Here is a 24011-nt window from a genome sequence, read left to right as displayed (position 1 = left end):
TGTCACAATTCTGTGTTTCAATCACTATCTATTTTTAGTACTTCAGGGAGGTAAGATACAGTGAATGAGATACACCAAAAAGAGAATACATTCCCTTGATTCCTTTTACACAAATAATGCAGGTAGGCATAGTAATGCTGCAGTTTGTGAGCAGGGAGAGCAAGGTGGGATTTGGCCACAGTCTGCAGCATTGTGGAATCCCAGATACGGTTGAATCTAAAAGGTTTTGGCGATAGTTAAATTCTCAGGTCATGTGGATTGTCTTCAGTTAAAAGGATACAGCTTTGACTGTATCATGATAATTGAAACCCCAGCTAGTGTTTATTCAGTGGAATACTGTCAGGAGATTGACACCATAATAACCTTTTCTTTAAGAGTAGGAGTAATCTGTGTCGTTACAGGACATATGTTTATTCTACTGAATAATTTTATTGAATTAATTTTCTACTGAATTAACTGTTTCACTCATAATTTTAATGAAAGTACTTTACCTGGTACAAAAGAAGGAAGGCTGAAATTACTCCAAAGGTTTCTTTTGGTTAGTAATTCTTGAAATGTACAAAAGTACTCATTTCAAAATATTAAGACTCTCACTTAAAAGAATGCAGCTTTGATTGCTAAGAAAGTGTATGCTTCATTAGTGTTGTAGTGTATAGAAATGTAAAAGAACTCCACAGTAGTGCAGATCTTCATAGCTTGCAGTTTCTCAAAGAGATTTGCCAGCATCACTCTTTGCTGCAGGTTTTATAGTAGCTATTTTTGCTATAATCAGTTTTATTAGCAAATACAATCTTTCAAAGAATCCAAAGATTTTTCTCTGTAAGGTATGATTAGCTATCTCTTTGTTTGTTTTGTTGGTTTTTTTTTATTGTGATGTTAAAAGATTCCAAGATTTATCAAGGCATATGTACAATGACTCTGTTCTTTGGCTAAGCAAGTTGATAATCCTCTTCCCTTAAATACAGTTTAATGCAGTGGATGGAATTAATGATAGGCATTGGGATTTCCTAAAGTTTGACACAGTGTCTTTTCGGAGGTGGATGCTGTTGTGATGTAGGGATAGATCTTGTAGCTATACAACCTCTTCCCACTGATGCCCTGTGGAATGGGTAGGCTGCGCTGGGCAGTCTTAATAGAAAAGCAACAGCCAGTATTCAAGGCTTTTTTAAAAGCACATTTTAGTCAAGCTATGCTTACTGTGCATTTCTTCAGAAGTTTGTCGATTTACCTTTGCAAAATATCAGTGTCCAGTTTGCTTACCAACACAGTTGTGTTGTGATAGGGTTGTAGGTCAAATTACAAATGTGATTCTGAACTTTCATTGGCATATGTGTCCTTGACATTAAAGCACTGCAAGTGTCCTTTTCATAGTATTTACTTTATACACCATTATCTTAGACTAAGTGCTTCCAGTTGGCAGACTTCTTCACTGGCACTAATTAGCTCTGAGTTGAAGGCTAGCAGAAGCAGCACAGCAAGTTTTTTTTTGTTGTTTAAATTCAGATGCTTACTAGCTGCAAGTTGATAGACAAAGTGACTCCAAGGGGTTAAATCTTTTTTTTCAAACAATTAGTGTACTCTAAGAGACTTTTCTGTACCTTAATATTGATTGCTAGTCATGTACAATTCCATCTTCTTACCTGCTTCAAGCCAGTGATTTACATCCTCCAGTATTGTTCTCACTGAGTTATTTTTAAGGTAGTTTGTGTATGTGTGCTCAATTGTGTAGACACTTTCTGAGATTACGTATTTGGAAATCCGAGGCAGTACAGGAGTGCAGCAGTATTCTGTTTATAGAACTGGGTCAGCTAGTGTACTGCAAGTCTGACCTCCAACAGGACACAGTTTCTAGGTGCAGGTCAAGATTGAGGCTTATACATGGAATCATATATAGTATGATGGAAAGAGTGATAAATAGCGTTGACAGTTCAGCTACAGTCCTGAACAGGTCACGAGGAAAAAGCTAACCAGTTTATTTGTGGGGTTAGAATGTAATGGAATAAAATTCCTAAGTAATTAAAGGGAGGGCAAGTCAAAGAGGAGAAAGGTTATAGATTGTCTTATGTGTGGGAATGACTTGTGATAGCAGAACTACCCTCACAGAGAAAGAGAAATTAACATCTTAGATGGGGAAAAAAAATACAAGAAGTTAGTAACCATTGTTCTTCCAGAGTTGGAAATTCCTGGCTGTAAACCGTGACATCAATATATTCAAACTGGAGTTTTTCTTACCTGAGTCCTTTTACAAGTACCTTTCTAAGTACATGAAAAGAACCCCTGAGTGAATCATTCTTGCCGTTGTTTCTGACTAGTGTGTGTAGCTGAGCTGCCTTCTTTGGAAGGGGTGCAGTTAATGCAGTCTTTTACACAGTATTTGTGTCCCTCAGTAGACTGGTTTCCTTCTCTTGCCTTCGTCGATGAGTTTCTTTTGTGCTTGGAAGGCCTGTCATCTTTTAGGGATTGCTTGAGAAGGCAGTTTTCCACATTATGGAGATTAGCAGTTAAAGCAGCTCATAGTGTTTCAAGATGGTGTGTTCAGTGATGTAATGAGATGTGTTCCAGGTCCGAGCAGGGAGTTAATAACTTGTAATTTGCAGTTGGTACAAAATGAAACAAGTGCATGCCAGATGTAGGACACTGAGGTTTGCCATTTAATTAAGAAGGAACTAAGTGTGAAATTAGGGTTAAAAGCCCTGAATAGGCTGATTATTGTTATGAAACAGTGAACTGATGAGTACATATTGGAGACACAAAAAGTTCAAACTAGTATATATTGTATCTTTGTGGAATTAGAAGTGCTGGTAGATGACAGGGCCTGTAACTATGGCTTAGCCAGTCTTGTAGCTTTTAGTGTTAGGATGATTTTTACGCTTCTGCATAACCAGTTTATTCTTTAATTTTCAGCTATCCTGCCTGCAATCTGCATATTCAGAGGGGAAGATGTAGGGAAAATTTGACTTGTCACAGCAGTTTACAGACTTTGTGGGGGTATTTTTAATTGTATTTCAAAACAATAACGATGAGACACTAGATACATTAAAAAAATAATCTTCCAAGCTTATAGTACTTGAAACCTGACTATTAAATAATGAAAATACCAATATTTAGAAAGGAAATACTTAGGATGCATGGCAAGGAAATGAAAAATTAAATTAATTAAATTACAACTTTTTGTTTGGTTTTGTTTTAGAACCCAGGCTAATCTTTAGACAGGGGCAAAAAAAACAATCTTGTGATTTTCTTAGAAAAGTGTTCCTCCTTGGTATGTTTTTGTACACAAAGAAGGATTTATATGGTTATGAATTTTGGCTCAAGAATTCTTTGAGGTGATCTGCAGGGAAATGACTTTTTTTAAAGTAGCTGAGTAGGAAAAGCTATTTATGGTTAAGAGATCCTTAAATACAAATTGAAGAGCTTAAGAAGCTAGCTCTGATACGCATACGCCTGTAGAATTTAGGAACAAATTGTGATGTCAGAATTATTAGTGTGGTTTGAAAGTTTTATAAATAACAAAGTACTTACATGTCTGTATCTTTAATTAATTTAAGTTGTTTTATATGATGAGGTTATCACAGCAGTTACATGACTGAAAGACCGTAGACTTTGCTCTGTCATCTTTATGTTGCTTCAGTTCAGATTCTGATTCTTGCTATTCAATATCCATTTATTTGATGCTACATACATCTGCAAAAACCTCCTTTAGGAGTCATTGTAGGGCTTTTAATGTTGATCTGTCTGAGTTCATTTATTTTGTGCATTTGAAGAAAATGGCTTGGGTTTTTTTTTCCCAAGTGTTTGTTTTGTTATCATTTTGGGTTGTTTGTTTTTAAATGTTGGAAAGTGTTAAATGACTTTTCTATTTTAGAATAGCCTATGTTGTGGTAAGTAAACCAGGAAGGTAATCCTCAAGATCTGCACAGGCACATATTTTATACAATATGTAAGTTGATGAAACCAGTTGCTTAGTCTGCAACTCTGACTTCATTCCTTTTTTTTTTCCCCCCTCTCATCAAAAATTCTCTTTTCCAGCTACAGTTTTGTGCCTTTGTTTTGCTTTAGATTTTATATAGAATTAAAAATTAATATTTGAACCTAGAGTTCCTGCATTAGGTAAAATTACAGTACAGTGTATATAGGATAAAAATGACAGGATCTTAAGAAGCCTTTGACTGTGCCCTTTATTTTCTGAAGGGAAGAAGTAGAGGCAAAAAAGAAAACCAATTATTTTTGTAAAAGAGAAGATAGAAAGGCATTGTAGGTATACATCCATGTATACTTCCTGCATACAAACTTAACCTTTTTGCTTCCTACATGAATTTTGCTGCCTCAAGGTATGCAAAACTAGTTGTTTGATTATGTGTTCAGACATGGCACCACACCTTTACATTACTCTTAAAAGATCGTAGATACTTATCAGTCTTACTCCTACAAATGATCAGATCTGATAACATGATAAATGACATTGATTTTCCTTCCATTTTCTAAATTATTCTCCTAGGCACAATTATAAAACTGAAAAACATTGTCCAAATATTCTGTACTGTTTTATCCAGATATTATTTAAGCAGAGAAACTATAAAACCTATGCAGAAACATTTACTCCTTTCCTGTCATCAGGAAAGATAAGGATTCTAGCAATTTTCACTAGTGGGGACCTGAGAGTTCTCTCCCAGGTTATGTGAACCTTCACAAAGGTCTGTGTCTTGATGTGGCTTTTGATGTGGCACTGCCTCCAGTACAGTTTCTTGTATTAGTAGCTCTGAGGCAGTGAAAGATGATAGCTCTGATTTAGAATGAGGTGGCTTGAGATGAGAAGCATTTGTTTCTAAAGCAGGTCTGCTGTGTGATGGGCTTTCAGTATATTTTTTGCCTCATTTGGCTTAAATCTGCTTTTCTTTGGTTTAAAAGCTTCTGTACTGGTTTAGCCTTCCTGAGTTGGAACTTCATTATATTCATGAAGAGCTATATGCCTGATGCTATGTGTGAGCTGAAAACCTTCTTTCCTAGTAGTAATACATCAGTTTCCATTTCACACCTTGGATGTAATTGTGTGCACAGATGTGCCTTTGGGATGAACTTTGTATGTTGGATGGGTACTCCCAGGCTGCATTCTGCTTGAAGGTATCACCACTGTAGTTTGTAATATGCAGGGGTTTTGTGCATTCTTTCTGTAACAGTGACTGGCCATTCATTTATCTGTATTCACCACCTAGATTTAATTTAATTTCTGTTGTGATTTAAATACACTTAAACAAGAACAAAAACCACACAAAACCCCCAACCTCCCAGCATCTTTATATGCATTACATACACACATGCACATACCTGCCTTCTGTCTTGAGCATAGAATATGCCAAGTATAACATACAAAATACGGAGGCATGCAGAAGGAATTGCTACGCCTGTTTGCATAAGGCAGGCAGATGGTCACATGCTTACTTTGCAATGTGGCAGAAAAACTATTTTAAAAAAAATCATATTTTTTAGAACTTCTAATGAATAGGAGCTTCCATTTTGTGTTAGGGATGTCATCTGCTGTTTGCATTTCTTTATGATCAAAAGTTCAGTTCTTTGCATTCAGGATGGAAATTGTTAATGGAAGGCATGAAAGCATGCTGACGCTAATTAGAGTTGAGCTGTGTGCTGAAGTTAGCACAATCCATAACAACTTTTTGCATGTCTGTCCATGTTGTACAGTAATTTACAAAGCCTACATTTACAAATCACATTAAAAGGCAATTTTATTTTTTTTTTTTATACAGTTTTAGAGAGCTTGTACTTTTAAAAAATGTGATTTAAGCATTCTGGGAAGTAATTCTTAGGTTTAAATGGGATAGGTGAAACTTACCATGTTGCTCATCTGGTTTGGGTGAGTTGATTTCTTACACCATATTAGATTAGATTTTGTACAGGTGTATATGCTCTGTGTTACATATATCTGTGAATACAAGGCACTTATATTAAGCTGTAGGAAAATCATATTCACAGCTTCCCTATGCTTTCAGGCAACAGATGATTGCAAAATAAACCAATGTAGTGCACAGCTCTTTTGTGACAGATGGATATGCCTTTTAGATATCACATTGCAGGAGATCATTACAGAGAGGGTAATTTGAGTATATAGAAACAGAGCAACCTTTTCAATGCAATACTAGAGCAGAAGGGCACATCCTTTGGCAGTTGTCATGAAGTGTTGCATAGATGTGTGTTCCTTATGGCACTCTAACTCAGCATTTAAGTGGTTTTATTTTTTTTAAGCTTTATTTTTTAGACTTGTTTCTGTAAAAAGTTTTAATACAGTCTAGTTAATACATTTTATATGTTAGTTTAGGAAAGCTTCTCAAGTGTCTTCATAAAGATGTGGTAATTCCCTGCTTTTGAAAAATGTTTCCTACTTTATTCTGAATTACACTTTCTGGTTCACTCAAAGGGCTTAAGTGTAAAGGAGCAATTTCTCAGTTCTTTATTTTAATTACAGGTATTTTTCTTTCTTGGAAGCATTTTAAAAGGATCAAGTTATTTCTTTGTCTTCTATTTGTATTTTTACACTGTCATGCTAGTTTGTCACTTCAGTAATAGCATCTGTGATGATGAAACTACCTGAATTTCTAATATGTGGATATTTCTATTTGTGGATATTTGTAAAGATAGTTGTAGGTTAGTGGCATCTGCAGATAGCTATACTATAATGTCTTCTATATGCCAGCTATTTTGGTTTTGCACAAACCAGAATCCTGGATATGCTACCCTGTTCTACCACACTTGTTAGAAACTCTGCTGACATGTTTATGTATTTCATTTCTGTTGTTGTTTTGCTGGTGAACTAGTATTAACAGTAAATTGGGAAACAAACTGGAAAACTTAAAATACTGTTCAAATGTAGGACTTAAGTATATTTTTGCACAACTCTTACAGTATTTTTTGTTCTGAAGATACATTTCAAAATGGTATTTTTTAATGACTTCTTAAAGGAAAGCTTTATTCAGTTATAGAAAATTGCCTTCTTTTTTTTTCTGGATTAACTAGTGTACTCTTCCATTTCAGAATGTATGAAAACATGTCCACAATGGTGTATTTAAAAGAAGAAAAGTTGGAGAAGCTTACTCAAGATGAAATTATTGCCAAAACTAAGCAAGTGATTAACGGACTAGAGGCGCTGAAGAACGAACACAATTCAATTTTACAGAGCTTACTTGAAACACTGAAATGTTTGAAGAAAGATGATGAAACTAATCTGGTTGAAGAAAAATCAAACATGATTCGAAAGTCACTGGAAATGCTGGAGCTTGGCCTTAGTGAAGCACAGGTAAAACTGCAGTAGAAATACGGCACTTCAGACTTTACAGACTGAATAGATGTAATGGGCTGAGACATTTATGTTACTGTGTGTTAAGGAATAATAGAGGTAGATACTGTGTGTCATGCTGTGTTACAGAACTAATTATACATTCAGTATTAAAGCACTAAAGTTCATAACCGAGCTTCTCCTTGCTTCAGTGAGGCAGTTGCTGTTTTCTGTTTAGGCTTTTCCATGGCATTAGGCAGGTAATGTTTGAGTAATTCAGGAACTGGGCACTGGCATTTTAACTCTATACATTTTTGCATAGAGAAGTCTCACACCTACACAGACTAATTTGTTCCAGCCTTTGAGCTCTGCTGTAACCTTAAAATCGTTACATAATCCCGCTAAACCAAAGCTGAATCTAAACACAAGGTTGAGATGTGTACAGAATGTGAACAACTTGAACTGATGCAGTAAAGTGGACTCTGAGCTAATTTCTGTGAACTTAGTCAATGAAGGTATCATCTGCAGAAAATGAGTGAAAAGATGCATGTTCAGTCAGGATGGAAGGACCATTTGCAGTCCAACTCTAGGGTATTTTGTACTAGGTCAAAAACCTGAAACAATGTGATGCAACACTGCCATCAGTATAAAATGGCAAAGTCTTTGCAGTTGAGTTGAAAATGCTGATGAGTCAGCTCTATATTAATAGGCTTTATATTGTTTCGTAACTGTGCTCAGCCTTCTCATCTGGATCAAGCTATTACTGTTTGGTGATCTGGAAGCTGTGTGCATTGGATCATGGTGAATTGAGGTTTGAGAGAATGAACAAATACGGGTTACCAGACATGGAAATGTAGAGCCTTTGGACATGATGGTACAGACTGTCAGGCTGTAGTGTATTGTACAGGCTTTGATCCTTTGTACTGCAATAAAATTGAAGCTATATGGAATAAAATTGTTATAGTTACCTGAAATGGGTGTATGTAGAAGATCTGAGAGTTGAATGAGTAAGTTTTCTCTCCTGAACTTCAATGTGACATTGGGACTGAAAAACACTAGTTCTGATTCTTGGCTCTATCAGGCTCAGCAGCCTCAGTTGCAGATGTTCCTGTCTTGTGTGCCCCACACGGTGGTTTGTGAACTGTGGTGACTAGGAGCCAAGACATCTTCATTTACTGCCTTCATTAGGAAACCAATTCCGCTTCAAACTACTACTCTCAGACGTGATAAGCCTACTCTTTCTGCACACTTTCAGTTGCATCAGTGTAGTAATTTTTAAAAATTATTATTATTTGCAGAATTTAAGTTAAGATATGGAAATAATTTATAGATGATTTTGTGACATGGGTATAGGTATGATGACATAAATGTAGTTCCATGAGAATAAAACTGACTTTGCTGAAGAAGTAATCAAACTTTTCTTTCAGCTAATTCTACAGAGTGAGAATACAAAGGATTGTAGTATGTTGTAGTAACTTGGACAGTGTTACAACATCAGGTCTTGTTGAGCCTGTGACCACAAATTTCCTAAATGTACTTTCTGATATTACAAATGCCACTGTTTCAGTAAGACCAAGTAATTCAAATGATTAACAGTTTTGAAATGTAAATGGGTACGTGCTGAATTCTGGAGATTTGGACTTGGACTTTTTCTTATGTTTATTGGGGAAAAAAAAAAAAAAAGGAATTTCTAAAAGCTTGATGACTTTTTTTGAAGCTAAAATTTCAGTTAAGGACACCATCTGTTTCACATGAAGTAGTTTAAAAACACTTCAAGGTGACATGAAACATGAAAATGAGGAAATTAAATGCTAATAACTTGGGCATGTTGAATTAATCTAAAAGAAGTATTTGGTTGTCACCAGTGGCTCATTCTTAAAAAATGTATTTGTTTGAATTGTTATTGGCTGCACTATGTATTAGTGGGCTATTACATAAACAGTGTAGGCAGAGTATCTTCTGTATGTAGTGTGTGACTTTCACTTAGCAAGCTCTTTTCTTGTTTAACTTTGCTTTGCAAAAAAATGCCTGACCCAAGTATTCTGCCATTATGGCTTTTATATTTTTTGTCCTTAATGTAATGCTTCAAACACAATGAGAGTCTGCACACTCACTTTTGTGCATATGTAAAGTGCTTATATAAATTGTGCATTCAATTGCATGTTTATATCTCAATAGGATAATTGTCCCTTTGGAGTATTATTGTTATGCTGAAGTGTTCATCTTTGTGAACTGTAAGGATATGTATGATTACTTTTCTCTCTGAAAGCTGCTAAATTAGAAGTCTGTGTTAGTTCTTAGGTTATTTTTATGATATTTCAAGTTAGAAGTATTACTGCTTCATTTCGTGGTAGTGGAACAAACTGGAATTTCTATTTCAGTAATCTAAATCCTAGTTTGAATTTTTTATGTTTTAAGATCTTGAGAGAATTGTAAAACAATTTGACTTCTGACAGCATTGTGGAAAACAGTCATTAGTAAATAGTTCCTCTAGGCTTAAGTCTGGCTGAACAAATGGTAAAAAAAGTTTGGAGGAAAAGTAAGACCCAGATGTATAAAGAAGAGAAATCTATCTGTTTACCAGGTTTCACAGCTGACAGGTTTTAAATACTAAAAGGCTTTTTTGTTAAATATTGGACTTCATGCCAGAGGAAATATATCATGTGACTCTTTCTGCTTTTCAGGTGATGATGGCCTTGTCAAATCACTTAAATGCAGTGGAATCAGAGAAGCAGAAATTGCGTGCTCAGGTTCGCCGGCTATGCCAGGAAAATCAGTGGCTACGGGATGAACTAGCCAATACACAACAGAAACTACAGAAAAGTGAGCAATCTGTGGCACAACTGGAGGAAGAAAAGAAACACCTAGAATTCATGAATCAATTAAAAAAATACGATGATGATATTTCACCCTCAGTAAGTAGCTGTATAGTAAAACTCACTTTACATTTACATAAATCTGGCTAGTTTCCAAGAAATGACTGAGAGAAGCTTTTTAGTTGTCTCTTACATAACCTTGTCTTGGAGACACTTACTTTGTACCAGTGTCACACAGTTAGCAGAAAGATTCTGAGATACCAGTTCATTCTTATTAATATTAGAGAGTAAACGTTTTACTGTCTGGAGATAAGTTTAGGTGCTATTGTGGGTGTTTTGTTTGGGGACTTTTTTGTAATTAACTTAGTATCAGCTCAGAAAAACCCAACCAAACAAAAAACTGAACCAAAGCAAACATTTCCCTGTGTAAATTGAACAGTTAAAATAAACAGGGAATGTAAACCTTCTGAGATTCTAGGACCATGGGGAACTTGGTGTTGTTTTGACTGCAAGAAAATATTTAATATTTGTTTGGTGAAACCAGTGTGTAGCGTTTTTATCTGTGGAGAATTTACTGAATCCCCTTTCAAGACCTCCTGCTAGATACTGTGATCATTTGCACATTTTCAGTTGTGTTTAGCTAGTCCATTGCATTACATGCACTTAGATTCACAGAGAAAACGGATACAACTTTAATTTACAGAAGCAACTTATCACTTAACGATTTCTGAATTGTCTGCCCTTCTTGTTATTAGTTTAATTTGTTTCCTTAAGTTAGATGGCACAGTAGAGAAAGGTCTCATTTTGTGCATTCAGACTTTCTCAGCTTTGTCTTGGAAGGAGGAGTTTTTCATAATGAATTATTTTGGTGACTTAATGGTGAAGATGTGTGCATTTTAGTCATGCTTAACTGACTGCTTGACTAAATCCTTTTTAGCATATTATGAGTAGCGAGAGTTGTTTTGGGCAGTTGCGTGTGGAAATTCTCAGTGCTATTTCATGAGCTGGCATTTGTAGCTGAACGCTGTTAGTGAAGCCTGTTTACAAAAGGGGCAGAAGGAGGGAATACTAGAATTTTGGTGTACTAACTGTTGGACTGTAATCTGTAAATGGCCTGAAGAGCACCATCATTTGAAATTTAGTTGGCATGCAGGGTCAAAGCCAGCAAAGCATCTTTGTAGTTTCGCTCACCATATGGACAGTCTCTGTCATTAGCCTTTGAAAGTAGTCAGTGATTTTTGTACTCAGTATGAGGCTGGAATTAGCACACCTAAAATTAACGAACTTCCCATCTGAGGTCCAGTTCCATCAATCTGCTTTTTGCAGAACACCCACTTTTCCCCCTTTGTATTTGAAGGCCAGCAGCAGTTGCCTTTCTGTGGGAAAAGGTACTTAATGGGGAGCCAGAAAAAGAGGAATGTGTTCAGCTCCTGGGTTTTCTACATGTTGAGATTAACATTTCTGAGAACCTGAACTGTTTATATTGTGTAGATGCCACAATTTAGAAACAGGATTGAGGGATAATTGTGGAATTTGGAATTACCATTGGATGTTTAAAATCATTATACACTGATGGATTGTGTAGGAGTCCAGATGGAGACTGTTGGAGACTTCCTTCAAAGTGTTGGGGTTGTGGGGTTTTTTGGTTTGGTTGGTTGGTTGGTTTTGTGTGTGTGTGTGTGTTTTGTTGTTTCATTTTGAATCTTCTAGATCACAATTACAAAGTCTATTATTTGTGCAGAAGCTGAATACTCAGAAATTGAGGTCTACTTGTTCCTCTCTCTTGTGCATCTATAAGTGCATTTATGACTGAAAAAGTACAGCAGACAGTTCTGTATTCAGTAGTGCTCAGTCTTCTCTGGGTACTTTCATTAGGCATAATGTCTCTGTAAGAATAGCAAATGTGTTCTTCTGTGCTTAAATTGAGACTGAAATCTAGGAGACCTGATTTCTATTCCTGGCTCTTCTGAAGGTGTCCTGTATTGTTTTGGGAGAAAGTGTGTAAATACGCTTGAACGTAAGACCTTCGTAAAAACTTCTGTGAGGAAAGTTATTCTGGCCAGTTCCCACATTTTGGGAGTGAGGTTTTCCCTTGACATTGCTAATTAAGTGGACTGTCTCTTTATGCCTAAGATTTAAGTGTAACAACTTGTTTGGGTTTGGGGTTGTTCTATAGGAGGATAAAGACACAGATTCCACCAAAGAGCCTTTGGATGACTTATTTCCCAATGATGAAGATGACCAAGGACAAGGAAGTAAGTGTACTTCAGGTTACAACGTTAGTGTATTTTTGCAATGTAGAATATAAAGATACCCTTTACAGAAATTAATACATGCTTGGAGGACCTCTGGCACACAGTAGGAGTGGTGAATGCCTCTGCTAGAGTTAAGGAAACCAGTCATTGATACACAGTCTGTACATTGATAGGATAGATGTGAAGCCTAGATTTTAAAAGAGAGTTTACTAGCAGTAAACTGACCTCAGTTGAAAATTTGTCCTGCAGTTTCCTGTGACCCTGAGAGTGGAAAAGGTTTGTTCCAAGTGACCGAGGCAGATTCTGAAATACTGAAGGTCAGGACGAGTGATGAATATGTAGTGAAGTCTGAGGCAGAGGTTTGGTAGTATGATTGAAAGAAGCCATTAAATAGAGAAGTCTTGCTTAGTGAAATTTTCTGGGGTTTGTATGAGTGCAAAGCTGATATTATAGAATGTATTGATGCTGTAGTGCATATGCAGTGTGCTGGCAGTACAATGGTTCTTAGCTGACAAATTTCTTAGAAAAATTGGCTAAAGGATCACGCCTTTGTAATCACAGAATTCTGCTTTTCCTTTATGGGCCCATAGAGAAGATACACTGCATTCTTGATAGCCAGCAATAGAAGGAAGATTAGGTTAGCGTTCACCATGAAGTCCCTCCTGAGCTCATTCTTGCTTCCCTCTACTAGGAAAGTTGAATGTCAAAGCTGTCTGTATACCTGCATAATCCATCTACCTTATTTTCCAATTTACCATGTGTCAAAGTTCATGTCAGTGATTTCCTTGACCTCCAGGAAAAACACTGAAATGCTTTAGAGCTTTGATAGGCAGTGGTTGTGGGTGAAGGCTTTAAATTGTATGGTTCCACTGACATAATAAGGCTCCCACTTGCTGTGAAAGTGGGGTTTTTGCTTAATAGAAAGGCAGGCTTGCAGTTGGGAGTCCTTATCCTGTGTAGTGTAGAATGAGGAAAAAGGACAAATAATTTGAGTTTTTCTCCAAGTATTTGACTTGTGTACATGGATGTTCCTGTCCACAAATCAAGTATTTGTTAGTGTGAAATTACGATACAATCTGAAAATCGTTAAGGATTTCCTGAGCTGAAACAGCTTCCAACTTTCTTCCTTGGCTTACTACATTTGACCCTTTTTGCTGGTAGATATGTAAAATAATACAATACTAGACAGAATATGAAGGATAAACTGGCCATATTTTCACTGCTCAAGACAGCATGACTGCTGTGAAGTATGTGTTGTACTGAAGAAATGAAATTCATTGCATTTCATTTTGTGTCATTGGGCAATAATGTTAGATGTTTTAGTTAGTCTTGTTTTAAACAACTTGAAATATTGTTGATTTCTTTCAGTTCAACAGCAGCATAGCAGTGCAGCAGCTGCTGCCCAGCAAGGTGGCTATGAAATTCCAGCAAGATTAAGGACCCTTCATAATCTTGTAATTCAGTACGCTTCCCAAGGTAGATATGAGGTTGCTGTACCTCTCTGTAAGCAAGCTCTTGAAGATCTGGAGAAGACTTCAGGTCATGATCATCCTGATGTTGCCACTATGTTGAACATACTTGCTTTGGTGTACAGGTTTGTATACTGACATAGGTAAATACCAGTTAAAAAGTTAATATTTGGCTACAACCTGTTAATGTTCAGAGTAACACTTTTTGCGTGTTTTATTTTGCATTCCATTTATTTTCCTTCCTGTTTTTTATTAAAACCCTCAAGAGGGTCCTGCCATAATAAGGTATCCCTATACTTAAAAGTCGAACAAATTGCTGCATGTGCCTTTGCTTTGGAAGTGAAGCTGATCTTGCTACTTTATTTTTTCCTACTGAGGGTGCATGTCTCGAGTACCCAGTTACAGATAATCTAGAGGTGTAAACTGGACAGCATTGTACATGCTGGTCCTCAACCGGCAAACTGCTGTGACAGGCTTCAGCTTTTCCCCATTTCTAAATGTGTTCTGCGTTACTCTTTTTTGTACTTAGCAGTCAGATTGATTTTTATAACTTTCTTTCCTGAATTCAAAGTATTAATTATGGCTCTTTAAAATTTAGAGACCAGAATAAGTACAAAGATGCAGCAAACCTCCTGAATGATGCCTTGGCTATCCGTGAAAAGACCCTGGGCAAAGATCATCCAGCGGTTTGTATACATGCAATATCATATTTTCGGTTGTGCTTTTCATTGAATTTTTTTCAACTCATTGTAATATTAAACTCAACAGGAAAGTTTTTAAGACCTGGCTTATCTCTAAACAGTACAGGTAGGAGGCCTCTTAAATATTTGTAGTACCTTTTGAGCACCACAAATGAGTTGCACATACGTGATTTTTGGATTGCGTAGATTTTCTGTGGGAAATAATTTGTGAAGATTCTAATTTGTTTACTCAGATCATGTCATTAAACTCAGATTGAAGGGATGCTTCTCATTTGGTTTACTGCTGCTTTTAAATGATACATAAATCAAGATTTTGTGGTGAAAATTCAGTATTAATGTGACATCTATCACTTCATGTAGCCTGTGTGAAGCAGAGCAGCAGCTCTGAATGTAGATGCGAGAGGTAACTTTGTAAGAGAAGAACATGGAAGGAATGTATGCACTAAAAGAAAAACCCACATATGAAGCAAAAGTATTTCGTTATTTATTTATCTTTTCTTTCTTTCCTTGTTTGTGTATGGGTGCAATCAATTAAATTATTTCTTTACTTGAAAATTTCTGGTGGTCCACCCTGTGCATGAAAAATTTGAAATCAATGTCTTGCAGAAGTGTTGATTTGTCATGTGTTTGTGTTGGCAAATTCCAGTGTAATGACTGTTTCTGTACTGTTGGCAGGTGGCAGCAACTCTAAACAATCTTGCTGTACTTTATGGAAAACGAGGGAAGTACAAAGAAGCTGAACCATTGTGTAAGCGGGCTCTGGAAATCAGAGAAAAGGTAGGAGTGAAAGAATACAGCACTTTTGGAATGTTTGGTGGCTGGTGGTTTTTTGGTTTGGTTTGGTTTTTGGGGGAGACTGCAAAGTTAAACACTTACTTTTTTCTAAGTTTTGGTTGGGTAGATCTGCCAGATAAGTCACAGAATTAGCGATGCCCTAGTAGTTACCAGTGTCTGAAATTCAAAACAGTAGTGAATTCCAGTGGGCCTACAGAGCACTCAGGGTATATTTTAAATTCTGTATTTGGTAATTAACCTTCTTTACCTTTTTCTTTCCCTCTTGATGGTTAGGTAATCTTGATTTGACAAGAGCATCGGAATTAAAAATGAAACATCATTAATATTTTAAGGTTGATTATTCTGTGGCTATGTGGATATTTAGTCTGTGAGACTGAATACCTGCATCTTCAGGCTTTACATAATACGTTCTGCATAATGTTCTACTACTTATATTATTCCTGTTAAAATTGTTCTGCAACACTTTCAGTTTGCAAGAGAGTTGACTCATTTTTCATATATTTCAAATGCAAATTTTGCTTTTGTCATCCTCATGTGCAGTTGATGAGGAGTGCAAACTAGCAGGATATTGCTAAATGATGCATTTCTAAACTCTGACTTGACTGGAGAATGTTTAATATGAGACATTTCTTTTCCAGGTCCTGGGGAAGGATCATCCTGATGTTGCCAAACAACTCAATAACTTGGCTTTACTATGCCAGAACCAGGGTAAATATGAGGAGGTTGAATACTACTATCAGAGGGCGCTGGAAATTTACCAAACTAAGCTAGGACCAGATGATCCAAATGTTGCAAAAACAAAGAATAACCTGGTAAGCCTTTTATAAAGAAAATCTAAGAAAAAATAAAATTTTCTGAGGAAGTGCATCTTTATTCAGCATGTATTTATTATTTATCAAGCTAAATAAAACTGTGTACTCATTCCTTTTGGGGGGGCATTTTGTTTCTAGGCTTCCTGCTACCTAAAACAGGGCAAATTTAAGCAAGCGGAAACTTTATACAAAGAGATTCTTACTCGTGCTCATGAACGGGAATTCGGCTCTGTAGATGGTAAGACATTGAGTCCCTAGATTTAAGTGTGTCTCATTTTTGTGGTTATTATGAAACAAAATCTAGAAAAAGTGAATGGCATTCTGATTACAGTTGTTGTTTGCATGAGGTAGACTTAAAAAATGATGTTATGTATGTGTTGAACTACATTCATCAGAAGAAAGTGGTTAGATACAGCAGTAGCATTTGATTCAGAAGGAGAGTTTTTCTTACATGAAGTAGACTGGATAGGCTTATGTTTTATGGATTGCATTTCAGGCATCATTTATCATAACCCCAACTAAACCAAATTTTGGCAGTTTTATGGCAGCAGAAAAATGACTTTCCAGTCACAGAAAATGTCAGTGAAGGATTTTTAATGATAAAATAAATACATTGTTAATACGAGACCTCCATTGAAGAATGGGGAAAACAGCCTTATATTGTGAATTTCACTGTATGCTAAAGTTAAATGCATTTTACCAACTACAAGTCAGCGAGGAATTTGCGTTGCATTCCATGCCAGTAGCATATGCACCACTTAGTAGATGTCAAAACAATTATGATAAAAGAAAGAAATGCATCTTTCTAGCACCGAAGTAGGCATGTGACAAATCGATGGCAGCACATACTTCAAAGCTTCTCAGAAGTAACTGTTTCTCAGTTCTGATAAGATTGAAGACAGAATTATAAAACTGTAAAAGAAGTGGTGCATGTTTGTTTATCTGCTGCCTCTACTATGGACAATAAGCATTTTTTGGATGGTAATAGTAGAATTTCCTGGTTTGCAACTTTATTTCAGAATAGTTTGTTGTTTCTGTGTTTCTCTAATACTTCCTTCTCCTTCATCAGATGAAAATAAGCCTATTTGGATGCATGCAGAAGAGAGGGAAGAATGCAAAGTAAGGCCATTGTAATTTTTTTTGAGCTTTTACCTATTAAAGTTACCAATCAGTTATTTTTCTTCAACACTACTCTTTTTTTTAATTAGGGAAAGCAGAAAGATGGCACATCTTTTGGAGAATATGGTGGCTGGTACAAAGCCTGCAAAGTTGACAGGTGGGTAATTTCTGTACAGGACAAACCACATGGCAATACTCAGTGTCCAGGGCTGTCAGATTAAAGCAACTTTAAAAGTTAAACCAAACAAGCTGCTTGCTTGGGACTAGAAAAAAAATGGTAGTGTTAAAAATTCAGGCTCCAAGATTGGGTTTCAGGAACACAGTAGCAGTTTTCAAGTCCCAAGGCTGCTTTTAATCTAGACTGGTTAGATCGAGTAAGTGGTATAAAAGTTTGCCAGTTGTGCTCTTGACAATCTCTCACATAGAAGCATAGGTCACTTTTCATTCTTTTTATTCCATTGGTTGGCATACATGTGCTGCCTGCCCCAGCAAGACCTCTACAAAGGGCCGGGAGCAAAAAGGAGACTCTGAATAACTGAGCTTCAAGTTTTCTAGCTGGCACAAGAAAACGAAATTAAACTGCCATACTTCAGCATTATTTAAATTTCTAAAGTATGAGGAATATAGTTTTGTGTGAGTGAAAACATTTACTTTAGAACGGAAGAGAAACAAGGACTTGGAGATGTGGTGGTAGAATATTTTTTCATTGCTTGAATTTTGTTCTGTAACTGCCTTTTTTAACGTGCAGGTGGTAGCATAAAAAAACCTGCCCCTACCAATGCTCAGTGAGAGATTATTTGCTTCCTCAGTGTTAGAATTCTTTATATTTAACAAGCAACAGAACCTTTGTACTGTTGAAATCTGCTCTTTTTCCCCCCGCTCCATCCTGAATTCCGAATTACATACATTTTGCTTGTCTGGTTTTCATGTACTAGTTCATTCTACTGCATGGGGAAATCTTTTCTCTGCTGTTACTGGGACAATAATACAGTGACTGAGCTAATTCTCATTGTATCATTGAAACAAAGATGTCCTATCAGAGTGTGAGACTTGGTAATGGAATATGTGATTTTATTTTCTGGAAGCTTCAGAATTATTCACTTGGAAACATTTGGACTGAGCTAAATTTTCAACTTGAGATGCATCTGAGAAGCACAAGGGTGTAGCGCTCCAGCTTTCTCTTGAGTGAATGTAGAGGCTAGTTACTGACTTTGAGTTTCAGGGCTGTTGATTAATCATGGTAGCTGTTAATGAATGTGGAAAAGGCTGTTAAGACCCTTCAATGTACATGAAGTACAGCATGGTATGTTTCAAGAAACTTATTAAGTAATTACAAAAATATGATAAATACTGTAGTAATTTAAGCTTTTATTAGTTTGTGAGTTGAGAAGAGTTTGGTGTACGTGTTTATGATACACATAAAAACTACTTTTGTGTGTCTTTTCTATAGTCCAACAGTAACAACTACTTTAAAGAACCTTGGGGCACTTTACAGACGACAGGGCAAATTTGAAGCTGCTGAAACATTAGAAGAGGCGGCAATGAGATCTCGTAAACAGGCAAGTATGAAAATTTGTGTTAATGATATTTCTGCGTTGTGGCCTTGCAGATTTGCTGCTTCAGTATCTTACATACATACAGAGTATAGACATTTCTAGCTAGTCAGTGTCTGGTGCTTGCTGTTGTCCTCCAATTTCAGTCTGAGCTACTAATAAAACCGATAACATCTTAATGCTTGCAGACTGGTTGATTACTAGGGCACTGGCACCACGTACTGGAGATGTGATTCAAATTGGGGGTGAAATTATGTGGAAAATTGAAGAGAGGAAAACACTGTGCTGGCCAGCAGTCCTCAACTGGCTATGTGCCCTGGGAGAGAGACTATCTGGGGGGGAACTGTAGACTTTCTGCTGAATCTCCTTTGCCATTAATGCTGTTCTATTTTTAATAAGGAGCTGTCAAACTTAACAAATGTTCTGTTTCTGCTTACAACTGACTGACTGGCACAGACCTTTAGAGCATTATAAATGTATCAGTTGCTTTTTCTGTTACTTTAGAAAACCCATGGGATGAATATTACGGTTTGAGGCGGGGCTGTTACTCTTTGATGTGTAGAAGTTCTTTGCTGTCTCTGTGCTCTCAAATCTGTTAAAGTAACCCTTTCTCCATCTTAGAATGCAGGACAGAGTATTTGCTGGGAATTACTGCCTTTTTGTTTTTCCTTTCCCTTTTGGATTATTTGATACAATGTCTTCTATAAGGGTATATAGGACTGGACAAGTAAATAGGGGTTGTCAGGGTCAAAATGGAAAAGGAACCCAGAAAGTACAAGTGAATTTAAAAAAACCAACAACTTGGAAAGTTCAATTTTAATTTCATTTTTATGCAGTGGTAAATGGGACATTTGTGTCTTTCTCAGAAGTAGTTTGTTTTGTGGTAGTTTATTTTCCTATATATCCATGTAAAATTCTAAACTCAAACTCTGCATACAAGTAAACTGCCTTAGAGGACGGACCTCATCTTTACTAATAATGTCCTGGTTTGAAGTTGTGTTTAGAGAATGGTACTGCAGTGTTTGATGTATATAAAAGTAGATTTCTGTAAAAGGGAGATAGTAAAAATGTTCCTGGCAAAAATCTCATGCTCTTCTAGTGATAGCAACAACAGTTTCCTTTGATAGAAGGTGGCATAAGTTCTTTATTCCACAAGTGATGGAAAACTTGTGCATGTTTGCCATATAAAAGTGAGGAAACTGGTAAGAGACAGCTATGAATCTGGGAGAAGAATTCTTCAGCAAGGAAAATTTGAGAGTTGGGTGGAAATAGTCGATAGAGATACTTTATTTTACTGAGGGTGACTTTTCACATACTTGTACTGAAGGTTTATTTTCAGTGTTGTCATTCAAATGTGGCTTGAGAATAAGAAATGAACATGCATTTCATCTTAACCTATTTGCTTTAGTTCTTAGTTTTATTGTTGCCACTACACATGATCATTTTTTACTGTGAACAGACACAACCATTTTTAATTGCATAATATCATAGTAATAAGAAGACTGGAAGAAAACTTAGCATGTAGTTATTTTTGTTCCTTTTTTATAAATATATATATAAAAAAACCAAACCAGAGCACCAGCTTTTCAAGTTCATATTTTTACTAGGAAGCTTGGAATTGGTTATTTGGGAATTGTTGATGGGAGGAACTTGCTTTTGGAGAATCCCTTTTAGAATCCCTGTGAGAGTACCTGTTTAATCAGTCCACTTCTGACCTGCTTGTACCATTACAAAAAGTTTCTCTTTCTTTTTTTCCATGGACCCTGATGGAAGTTTGCTGCTGCCTACTTTATTTTGTTAACATGCTTCAAATTTTCATTGGTGCATCACATACCCCTATACCCTTGTACCATAATATATCACATTACACACAGCACTAGGTTTTGACATGCAGGAAACAAGACTCATACTAGAAGCATTTAACACTACCTTTTTATTTTACACCATTAAAGACAGGGTGAATGCATTTCCCATTTTAAGCTAAAAGCAAAGAGAGAGGTACTTTTGTTCACAGGTGTGGAAAAGTGTCAGTCCTCCACAGACTATTTTCTCTTTCATGCTTCTTTTGTTTGCTTTAGCTCCTGGGATCTATATGTGAGCTTCTTTGTCCTTCATCTTTTGTGACAGAATCAAACTAACTGGGAAGGTGCAGTTACCTGACCCTTTTTTGTTTCTTTAGTTATTTTTAATGTGTGAGATAAATTAGAGACAATAGCTTTGGAACAGAGCCTGGAGCCTGGAAAAGACTAGTGCAAAAGTCATTTTGAGCCTGTGCTTCTCTACTGTTTGAGGGTTGCAGCAAATTTTCTGCTCCATACAGCCAGGTGGAAGTGAACATACAAGACCATTACATGTTAGTTTCATGCTTCCTTGTGTGTAGAATTCCATTAGGGAGGGCTGCTCTGCTCTTCAGTTAGTGAAAAGCAGCTGTATGGGAACCAAGAGCCTGATTTCTATATGCCGTTAAACCAACTTTCCTTCTTGTTCATGTACTTTACTTTTAAGCAGAACTCTGGTATAATTCTCACTTTGTTGTGGTAGACTTTATGGATTTGTTGCACAAGTCTCTGGCTGCATTTGCTGATAATGCTGCATGGTGAAACATGTGCAGGGTATTTTCTTACATGTAAGGCTTTTGGCTGGGATCACTTCTTGCCAGCAAATACCATTTATGATGTGGAGGTGTTTGTTACAAAGATGATGGAACTAAAAACAAGTATGATTTGAGCCTAACTATTTTCTAGCTCCTCTGCTTAACAGTTTACCTTATTTTTGTAGTGTAGGGTTTTCACAGAAGATATTTCAGCCCTTTTAAGATACTTAAAGGATTGTTTGGTAATGGATGGTCATTCTTGAACAGAAAGCAAGCATATAGTCTGTTCTATTAGGAGCTCCTATGAGGACAGACTGAAAGAGTTGGGGCTGTTCAGTCTGGAGAAGAGAAGGCTCCAAGGTGACCTAATTGTGGCCTTCCAGTATCTGAAGGGGGCCTACAAGAAGGCTGGGGAAGGACTTCTCAGGATATCAGGTAGTGATAGGACTAGGGGGAATGGAATGAAGCTGGAGGTGGGGAGATTCAGGCTGGACGTGAGGAGGAAGTTCTTCACCATGAGAGTGGTGAAGCCCTGGAATGGGTTGTCCAGGGAGGTGGTTGGGGTCCCGTCCCTGGAGGTGTTTAAGACCAGGCTGGATGAGGCTCTGGCCAGCCTGATCTAGTGTGGGGTGTCCCTGCCCATGGCAGGGGGCTTGGAACTAGATGATCCTTGTGGTCCCTTCCAACCCTGACTGATACTATGATACTATGATTTTCCATTTGATTCCTTTCTGAAGGATAAATTATATTACTGTGTCAGTATTTTTAAATAATACAACCTGTATCTTAGATATTCAGACACCTGCAGTGTTCTTTCCAAATGTGGATGAATACTGCACCATTTGGTAGGTGGAAAACTATGATTAGATTGACTGTTCATGATCTATAAATTACTTAAATATTAAGCTGGTGGCTGGATGGCTTCAGGTGGGTGACACAAACACTGTAAGACTTTAGCAAGTGTAGGGGATGAAGAAAAGAACAGCAAGTCACTGAATTCCCAAACTACCCACTTCATGCTATGTTGCTTCCCACAGTGTATAAAGGACAACTCAACTGCCCTGTGAAACCAGGATGGAGTTATGACTTGTTTTGACTTGACACTATTATTGTGTGTAAGTTGTAGGTTAATACAGCTTGTGATAAAAGGAAACTTTTCCCCATTTTATCTAATTCTCAGGGTCTTGACAATGTTCATAAACAGAGAGTTGCTGAAGTGCTGAACGACCCTGAGAGCATAGAAAAAAGGCGAAGCCGAGAAAGCCTCAACGTTGATGTGGTAAAGTACGAGAGTGGTCCCGACGGAGGCGAGGAAGTGAGTATGAGCGTAGAATGGAATGGGGTAAGTACAGTACACAGTTAAAATAGCCTAGATAAAGTGTCACTGTGACAAAAATGGTTGTCCGTGCACCAGCCACCCTCTGTTCGGTGTTTTCTTGGATGATCTACTTTGCATTTTGTAATCAATTAAGGGATTATTAACATTTTGTTTACCATAACATGATGTAAAAAATGGTAATATTTAAACATTTTAAAACATCCTTTCTGTTGTTGTCCTCAACGGTGACATTTCTTCAAGAATATCAAGCAGTTGTATTTAACTCTTAAGTTGTTTAATGCTGATTGAATGTCCTGGTGATGGTCTGGTGTGCGGTTGCTTGTCAGTGTTTTCTTTTTACTGGTAGAAATATTCTGGCAATTAACTTAACGTTTGCCTTCGTCCTTTTGATGCCATATGTGTATTTTAAATGTTTCCTTAAAAATACTGCATCTGCTGGGATTGCAAAGAAAGTTTGCTGTGGAGGTGTATTTTGTGTTAGCAGTTTTAGAGTAAATTAAACTGACCAGACTAACACAAATAATGACAATCTCCTCCTTAAGCACAGTAACTTTTCAAGCTGCTCTACAATCCGTTTGAAGGGGCAGTGCCCTCACACAACAATGCTCGTAATTTCACATTCCTTAAGTGAACTACTAATACTGCTTCCCTTGCTTAAAATTTGCTGGGAATCAGAAGTAGTTTGTATTTGTTTCCCATATATTGACTACACTGTATACACTAATTGTCATAAAATAAAACTACATATATAATGTGATTACATACGCATTTTCCTTGGTTTTGTTTAACTAGAAAGTGCAAGCTCCCAGTTAGTGATGTGGCTGATGTAGTTGTTCGCTTCTGTCACCAGCTTTCCCATGCTTTATTCCCTTGCTAGCAATGGGATGTAACTAACTCCCAGCTGCAGTTTTATTATATTTATAAAAGTGGTGTTGCCTGCTTTTGCTTTATGGGAGGGGAAGTAGCCTACTTTGCAATATTGAGTGTTCTGAAGTTTCTTTTCTCTTGCCATAGCAATCTTTTTGTTCCTTATTTTAGCCACATGAGACCGTTTAGCGTTCCAAAGAAACCCTGATAAAATTCATATGCTTTAGTCTTAAAGGAGAATCTTCTTTCCATCTTTGCTTTTGTCTCTTATTTTCTTGGCATTGGTGTTTTCAGTGCCAAGACAGTCAATCAGCATCTATTGTGAATAACACTGCATCATTAATAAAGCCAAAGTAAGGTTGGATAACTCCTTTTTAATTCTCATTTTGCCCATTCAGTGTTAGAAC

General features: G+C 36.9%; 1 protein-coding gene across 7 annotated transcripts in view; it reads left to right on the top strand.

Moving 5' to 3' along the window:
- The window catches only part of KLC1 (kinesin light chain 1), a 45809-nt gene that overhangs the window by 9877 nt on the left and 11921 nt on the right, over positions 1–24011 (top strand). For 4 of the 7 annotated variants that reach the window (XM_054161785.1, XM_054161782.1, XM_054161783.1 and 1 more), the window contains 12 exons: positions 7045–7306; positions 9970–10200; positions 12278–12356; positions 13725–13950; positions 14424–14511; positions 15202–15303; positions 15960–16133; positions 16272–16371; positions 17203–17252; positions 17342–17409; positions 18703–18811; positions 22579–22740. In XM_054161785.1, coding sequence (XP_054017760.1) covers positions 7046–7306; positions 9970–10200; positions 12278–12356; positions 13725–13950; positions 14424–14511; positions 15202–15303; positions 15960–16133; positions 16272–16371; positions 17203–17252; positions 17342–17409; positions 18703–18811; positions 22579–22740 — 1650 coding nt within the window. In that variant the 5' untranslated portion in view covers position 7045. The remainder of the gene's footprint in view (positions 1–7044; positions 7307–9969; positions 10201–12277; positions 12357–13724; positions 13951–14423; positions 14512–15201; positions 15304–15959; positions 16134–16271; positions 16372–17202; positions 17253–17341; positions 17410–18702; positions 18812–22578; positions 22741–24011) is intronic. The other 3 variants (XM_054161786.1, XM_054161784.1, XM_054161788.1) reach the window with 1 other exon arrangement.

The sequence above is a fragment of the Dryobates pubescens genome, chromosome 5, assembly GCF_014839835.1.
Source record: "Dryobates pubescens isolate bDryPub1 chromosome 5, bDryPub1.pri, whole genome shotgun sequence".
In the NCBI taxonomy this organism is placed as follows: domain Eukaryota; kingdom Metazoa; phylum Chordata; class Aves; order Piciformes; family Picidae; genus Dryobates; species Dryobates pubescens.
Note: the sequence above shows the minus strand (reverse complement) of the source record. Positions and strands in the feature narration are given on the sequence as shown.